Source organism: Etheostoma spectabile, chromosome 4, assembly GCF_008692095.1.
Source record: "Etheostoma spectabile isolate EspeVRDwgs_2016 chromosome 4, UIUC_Espe_1.0, whole genome shotgun sequence".
NCBI classification, from domain to species: Eukaryota; Metazoa; Chordata; class Actinopteri; order Perciformes; family Percidae; genus Etheostoma; species Etheostoma spectabile.
This window is the reverse complement of record NC_045736.1, coordinates 31597358-31605666: the sequence shown is the minus strand read 5'-3', so window position 1 is coordinate 31605666 and position 8309 is coordinate 31597358. Positions and strand designations below refer to the sequence as shown.

The window sequence follows — 8309 nt, the reverse complement described above, 5'->3', positions numbered from 1 at the left end:
CACTATGTACTCAAAAAGTTAGTATTTAGTACAGAAGTGCGCGATTTGGAACACACTATATGTTTCACTCTATGTCGATGACATTGGTCTATAATGTGGCCATTTTCATATACAAGAAACTTAAAAAAACAAAACATTTGTAGAACCAGTATAACCTAGATAGATTACAAATAAGCCTGACAGTGAGAACAGTCTCTCTGTGGACAGATTAATGATTCTCCCGTTTGGTGCCAAAGGGCACATCTGTAGAAGATCAGGGGCCTTTTGTCTTTTGTGTTTGTCCGTTGAGAGCAAGAGCTGATTCAGAAACAACATAGTTACTGAAGAGTTGTCGATCCCATTCAAAACACGCGCTTGTGTTCAATGGACAATGGTGGAATGGTGGTCACGAACAGTGACAAACAACACACTGAGACATAGGAACGCGTCCCGGGGCCGCAATAACACTGAGAGGAAAAACGGGAGGGAAGGGGACAAAACAACACATGCAGAAACAGACACACATAGACACACACACACACACACACAAGCAGACACACACAGAGACAGACACAAGACAAGGTACCAGTCACATACACAAACACAAAGAAAAGGCTGCAGCACAAATTCACAGCATGGACCACAAGTGTCCAAAGTGTCCTTCCTGGGGCTCCACCTTAAAGAAATGCTCCATGTATGAGTGGACAAGTCATCGGGGTGACATCCAACAGGTTGCAGTAATTTTCTTAGCAGCTGTAAGTCCAGCAAACACAGCACGTTGTTGAGCTTTAGAGAGCTGAAAGGCTGACAAGTCATTAGGAATCAAGACATTTACATTCACAGAACATGTGATGATATGTACCTTGAACCTTTAGTGGGCCCAGAGTGCATGCAGCGCTGTTAATTATTTTCATGTGGTACATCTTCACAGGGGTGAGCCACGTCCCATGAATGAAATTGTAGTGAATCTTGATGGTCTGATACTTCTGGAATGTTAGACCGTACATCATGCCAGTCGAGAGCGAGGTCTGGGCAATCACGTGCCCAAATCCTCTCAACAAGAAGAGCCGAGCAGCCAGATATCTCTAAGAACTGATAAAGCCTGGATAACATACCACAGTTTTTAGGCTGCACAGTAAATAACTTCTGAATGGGATGGATGGGTAAAGGCCTCTGCCAGGGCACACTGTATGCCTTGAGTGCCGGATGGTGGTGGATTGGTAGCTGGAGAGGTGCCAGTTTACCAACTGTGCACTGCCAAGGTGCGCTTGGGCAAGGCATCAAGCCCTGCAACTGCTTGGAGTGCAGTCATAGCCCCCCCACTCTGAAATCTCTCCATTGTACACTGAGCACATGTGTAGGACGTGCATGTGTTCTAACAAAACAGTGAAAAAATGGAAATGTTCCCACTTTGGATCACTGAAAAAGCACAAATTATGACTTAACATTTTCAATGCAGAACTTTTATTTGAGTATTTTTACAGTGTGGTATTGGTACTTTTACTTAAGAAAAGGTTCTGAATACTTCTTCCTACACTAGAAATTTGATAATTATTATCTTGTATGTTCATGATCCATAGCAAGATAAAAAAAGATCATTCAGGATTTTGTGTTATCATGGCAGCACATGCAGAAACTTAAACTTAAAAGAAGAAGGTACCACGCTGTTGTTTCCTTATTTAGTCCTCCCAGGCAGTGGGGGTTAAACCTTATTAGGATAAATAATAGAGGGGTTCCCCACCAGCAGCTGAGTGTGCAGCAGGTGACATGTGACACCGAGTGATGACCGATGAGATAACATGAAACATGATGCGGTGCAGAGAAGGGATGGCAGCTAGTTTCCACAGCAACAAGACTGAACAGAGGTTGACATCATAGTTTTCCTCAGTCATAATCATCCACTGGTGAATTCAGGTTATGTGCAGCCCACCACACATTTATTTCAAAATAAATTCTCAGCTGGCTCACACGTTCCACCAACACACACCCAAGGAGGCAGCTTAATGCTAATCCTGCTACACTTCCATGCACACACACACTCTCACAAACTGTTAACTCGTTTCGTGGAGTTTTTGATGCAATTGTTCTACGTCCTGTCCTGTCCTGTCCTCTCCTCTCAATAACGCCCTTTGCCTCAGACCTGTTGGCTTAAATCACTATAAAACATGGCTCAGCTTGAAAGCGCTGGAATTCAGATGTTTAACTTCTATTCATCTGTGTGGCTCATGAGAAATATTCCCACCGACATTTGAGTGTGGTGATTTTGTTAAAATGAGCGTAGGTAAATAGAAAACTAAAGAGATAAAATCTAGAACACCTCTTTAAAAAAACACATTTCTCTGGCTTCAGCCACCTGTGCATTTGACATATATGTATCTATCTATATCTATATATATAGATATATACATATCTATATATATAGATATATATCTATATGTATAGACCAGCATGCCCAGAATGCACCTGAACACACCCCATGTAAGACCAGCATGCCCAGAATGCACCTGAACACACCCTCCGTAAGACCAGCACGCCCGAATGCACTTGAACACACCTCCTGTAAGACTAGCCATGCCCAGAATGCACCGAACACACCTCCCTGTAAGACCAGCAGCCCAGAATGCACCTGAACACACCTCCTGTAAGAACAGCATGCCCAGAATGCACTGAACAACCCTCCCTGTAAGACCAGCAGCCAGAATGCAACTGAACACACCTTCCTGTAAGCCAGCACGCCCAGAATGCACCTGAACACACCTCCCTGTAAGACCAGCACACCCAGAATGCACCTGAACACACCCCTGTAAGACATCATGCAAAACCGTGTGTCTTAATACTCATCTTAATTTGGGACAAATTTGAAAGAAATTCCCTCAAGGTGTTCATGACTATGGGACAAACGGCTAACCTGCAAGAAATGTGCAGTAAGAAATTGGTGTACTACTTTTTCCCTTTAAAGCTGATATAAACTGGGGTTTTCAAGTAATCCTGTCCATCCACTTAACTGTTCCATGTCTTATCTAAACCTGAGCTCTCCTAGTACTAGTTTCCTCTCTTCACTCATAGTACTAAATTGTGCATTACGTGTGTGTCCTCTTACCTGTATGTTTGTGTGTGTGTGTGTGTGTGTGTGTGTGTGTGTGTGTGTGCGCGTGTGCGTGTGCGTGCGTGCGTGTGTCTGCGTGTGCATGTGTTATGTGTCCAGGACAGGGGCTATTCATGTAGGTGATCGGATCCTGGCTATCAACAGCGTCAGTTTAAAAGGCAAACCCCTGAGTGAAGCTATCCACCTGCTGCAGATGGCTGGGGAGACGGTCACCCTCAAAATAAAGAAACAGCTCGATAGTAAGTATGAAAACTGGTTATGGTAACATCCAGGGCCTGAAGTTTACTTTTAAACGAAATAATCAAAAAATCCACCCGTCACTGTCACTTTTTACCTGCCACTTTTTTGCCTCCTGAAGGTGAAAAACAGGAATAGCTGTGTCTCTATGATCCTAGTCGTGGACAATGCGCCGTCCTCACATGCTATAGTGGGGGGGCGGCTGCCTTGATAATCTAGTATAAAGGCATCCTTTCTTATCCTGGCCTGGGACATACAATCATACAGTTTTACTTATTGGACTTTAACTTATCATTGCACCTTCAATGCGTTCTTTCTAACAAATCCCAAGCTTTTGACCTGATCTCAGCAGTTTTAGAATCCGCCTTCTAGTGCGAGTTCTTTGATCCTGCAATTTTCTTAAATAGCTTTTAAATACTTAGATAGTTGTAGTCTGATTTGTAGGAACACGATATGGTAGAAGTATTCAAATCCTTTACTTAAGTAAAGGTAGTAATACAACATTCTAAAACATTCTCGTTTACAAGAAAAAAATCCTGAATTGAAATGCAGATAAATCTTTACATTTTATAAACTAGAAACGATCCAAACAGTTCTGTGTTCGACTAAGTGTTTAATCAACTAAACATTTCAGCTGGACTTGTAGGCCGATGTATTGTTGGGTAGTTTAATTTACAACAAAACATTGAATTTTACGTTTGATATGGAAAATCTCCTAATTTGTAAAGTTACTGAAGCTGTCAGATTAATGTAGTAAAGTAAAAAGTACAGTATTTCTCTCTGAAATATAGTGGAGTAGAAGTAGAAAGTGGCATGAAAGGAAAAGACTCAAGTAAAGTACAAGTACCTTACATTTGAGTAATTGTACTTAGTTACATTCCAGCACTGAACATGTGCCTCTTGTGATGACTTGATCTGCGACGTCTGAAAAAAGGCTTATTGTTTCAAGATTTCAGTTCCATTTGATGATCTTATCAGACAAATCTCATTTTGAACTTTTTCTCCCCAAGATGGAGAGGAGAGGAAGGCGGCCGATGCAGAGGACACCACGGAGAATGAGCTCAGTGACCCGGAGGAGGACGATTTGACGGACAGCCAACAGACCAATAAGCTTTCAGAGCTTTACTCTACAACCATACCCAGCGTCGACTCCGCCATGGAATCGTGGGATGGCTCAGGGATGGACGCCGGCTATGGCAGCCAGGGTAGGCTTTGGATCAAAACAGCCATACACGAAATATATAAAGAGTAGCTCTTAGAAATATTCTTGTTCTTAGTTTAATTTCCTTCTTTTCTGTGATGACCCTGCCCCAGTATCACCCACAACATCATTTTGAGACTTTGTGGACTAATTGGGAACCGGGCAGAGGCATTAATAAATTGTTCATTGTTAGTCTCGTTTGCGGTTACAGGTCCTTTATGATCATCAGATTAAAAATTACAAAGTTTCAGAAACATGTTAAAGTTACATATAGTCACTTTAACGTGGCTCTAAGTGATGTTGGGTGATAGGCCTGCATGATTCGGGGAAACATATGAATCACGATTTTTGTTGTTTAGAATTGATACAACGATTCTCTGCCGTGATTTTTTTTTACCATGACAAAACAAAACAAATTGGCAGTACCAAACCAAAGTTATTATAGTTTTGGATTTTTCATTAGTTTTTATTTGTATTTCGTTTTGACTTTTTGTTTTCAAATTCAGTTTAGTTTAAATGAGTTTTGATAGCCGGTTTGCTATATTAGTTTAGTTTTTATTTTTTGAAAATAAGTTGGCGTTTGTAGACCCTGGGCTGTCTACAGAGACTGTGTTTTTTACAGTGGGTTCTGGGGACGGGCAGCTAGCAGATAGTGAGGAGATGTTGGCTGTAACAAATGTTGTGTAAAACACGCGTGACATCACTTAGAGCTCCTTTAATTAAGCAAAGGATATGTATAATACATCTAATACTTCTTCGCCCACTGGTTATGTTCATATTACATTGGTGATCTGTAAATGAACACTTTATCTAGTTCCTCCACTGGTCCTGCAGGTACATACAATCACCAGGCAGCTGGTATCGCCCTGCACCCCCATGAGTGGCGTAGTGCCAAGCAGCAGCGCAGCACCACGCCTCCCCCTGGACGCCGGAAGAACTACCCTTTCAGTGACGGAGGCTTCAGTGAGGACGACTGGGACAAACCACCTGGGTAGGCCTGAACTTAGAGTTATATTTTTAACTAGCAGTCTTGTGTCCTTTATACTTTTTGTTGGCCATTATGGAAAACAGGCTTTAGACCGAATCACGTCAACACAAAAATCCTTCCCGGAGCTGATAAATGGCAGTTTATTTAAATTGCAGTCTAGACATGAAATTGGCAAAAAAAATTAATTTCTATTGTCTTTTTTTTCAGCCCTATCTGTAACGTTTAAAGATTTAGTTAGACATGGAGGTCTGAACTATCTGACGTCTTTGCTGGGTTTATTTCCTGTCCTGGGTTGCTTTGTTAGTAAAGTATCCGCGAAGTTCTACCAGAAATTCCACCGGATGTCTTTCATTTCGGCCGGATGTCCTTCTGCTTCTTTTGTGTTGGCGTTCTACACCCCGTTGGATTTCTGAGGACTATGGTTACCTGGTTCCTCAGATCTTCTGCAGGTAAATCCAGACAGCTAGCTAGACTATCTGTCCAATCTGAGGAGTATGGTTACCTGGTCTCAGATCTCTGCAGGGTTAAATCCAGACAGCATAGCTAGACTATCTGTCCAATCTGAGGACTATGGTTAACTGGTCCTAGATTCTGCAGGGTAAATCCAGACAGCTAGCTAGACTATCTGTCCAATCTAGAGGACTATGGTTACTGGTCCTCAGATCTTGCTAGGGTAAATCCAGACAGCTAGCTAGACTATCGTCCAATCTGAGGACTATGGTTCCTGGTCCTAGATCTCGCAGGGTAAATCCAGACAGCTAGCTAGACTATCGGCCAATCTGAGGACTATGGTACCTGGTCCTAGATCTCTGCAGGTAAAACCAGACAGCTAGCTGAACTATTGTCCAATCTGGGGACTATGGTTACCTGGTCCTCAGATCTCTGCAGGGTAAATCCAGACAGCTAGTAGGACTATCTGACAATCTGAGGACTATGGTTACCTGGTCCTCAGATCTCGGCAGGGTAAATCCAGACAGCTAGCTAGACTATCTGTCCAATCTGAGGACTATGGTTACCTGGTCCTCAGATCTCTGCAGGGTAAATCCAGAACAGCTAGCTAGACTATCTGTCCAATCGAGGACTATGGTTACTGGTCCCGGGATGTTCAATTTATTATCATATAAATCTTTACATTTAAGGAGAATAAACTGAAGTTTTACTAATTATACATGGATATTCATCAAAACCTTTACTCTAATCGATTACCTGTTCTCCGGTTGCGTGTGTTATAGTATCAGCACAGAGAGTTTGTGATGAAGTGGAAATGTCAGTGTGGAGGATGCCAGTGAACGTGATCTGTGCGTTTGTGTCTCTGTATGAGCAGTCATGAGTCAGGAGGTTAAGCCTTGTGAGGATAGCAACATTCGCTGGGCTTATATAACACTATAAGGGGAGGTGGAGTGGAAGGGTGGGGGTGGGGGGGGGGACAAAATCAGCCGCACAGTCTAAGTGAATTAATCTGGTCAGTCAAGAACGCTCGTTTTAAAAGATTACTCATGTTGGATTTAACCAGAACAAATAGCCTGACCCCGTACTGACACTGCTCTGTCTTCACACCGGTTTTGTTGATGATGCTTTATTGATTTCTAACTTTAATGTGCGGACTCAACTACAAAGTGCACATTTGTTCATATTACAATGCAGGAATCATTGTCAGTGTAGAGAAAAACACAGTTTGCATAATATAAAAGTCATGCAGATTGACTGAGATTTAAGTGTTTGTCCAAATGTATCTTTGTCCTGTTTGGTGTGTGTGTGTGTGTGTGTGTGTGTGTGTGTGTGTGTGTGTGTGTGTGTGTGTGTGTGTGTGTGTGTGTGTGTGTGTGTGTGACAGATTTATCGGCCAACCACCAGACGGTATTCTGTTGGATCCAGATGACAGTTTCTGGTGTCAGGCGCTTGAAGATCTGGAGACATGCGGCCAATCAGAACTACTCAGAGAGATCGAGGTCAGTTAGCATGCAAGCGTCCACCTAGAATACAACTTTAACTGCAGTCCCACGAAAAAAAATGGGCTGTTGGATACTATGGCATCAAGCATACAGTCAAACCTTATCCATTTGTATTACTCATCAAACATCGCCAGGCCTTGATATACCGTCGGCTACCATCAGTATCGCTCACAAAGTAGCAGTTTCAGCTGAAGTTGAACTGTTCGATGTTCTGGTTTGTGCAGGCGTCCATTATGACAGGAACAGCTATCAGTCTGGGTGTGGACGGCGTCAACAAGCCCCCGGCTGAGCCCATACTGAGCCACAGCCGGATGAGCCCCTTGCGGAGAAATTCTCTCCTGCACCAGGGAAACCTGCTCCACCAGGGCACGCACCTCCACCAGGGCGTCCATCTGCACGAGGAGGCCCACCTGCATGAAGAGGCCCAACTCCACCAAGGTAGTTCCACAGCAGATGGGACAGAGTAGTTAAGAAAGAAAGAAAGAAAACCTCCAAAATCTAATGCTAATTCTTTCCAATTAACTGAACAAATTGTAACAGTATGTAAATGGACTGTTCTTATATATCACTTTTCTAGTCTTAAATACTCAAATCTTTTTTACATAGTGATATCTAGGTAATATCTGGGAATCACGACCATAAATGATGGAGGAGACTGCACAGATGATGAGTCCAATAAATGTAGATTAAATTATTTTTTATTCAATTATTGAACATGGAAGATAACCGTGGGTATACAAGTGTGTGTGTGTGTGTGTGTGTGTGTGTTTGTACCCACGGTTATCTTACATGTTCAATTAGTCTGATGTTCAGAGAGACACTTTGGGTATACGCTTGTGTGTGTGT

General features: G+C 42.6%; 1 protein-coding gene across 7 annotated transcripts in view; it reads left to right on the top strand.

Annotated features, from left to right (window-relative positions):
* The window catches only part of grip2b (glutamate receptor interacting protein 2b), a 375168-nt gene that overhangs the window by 359712 nt on the left and 7147 nt on the right, over positions 1-8309 (top strand). For all 7 annotated transcript variants that reach the window (XM_032514882.1, XM_032514887.1, XM_032514884.1 and 4 more), the window contains 5 exons: positions 3185-3324; positions 4333-4527; positions 5358-5514; positions 7346-7460; positions 7688-7901. In XM_032514882.1, coding sequence (XP_032370773.1) covers positions 3185-3324; positions 4333-4527; positions 5358-5514; positions 7346-7460; positions 7688-7901 — 821 coding nt within the window. The remainder of the gene's footprint in view (positions 1-3184; positions 3325-4332; positions 4528-5357; positions 5515-7345; positions 7461-7687; positions 7902-8309) is intronic.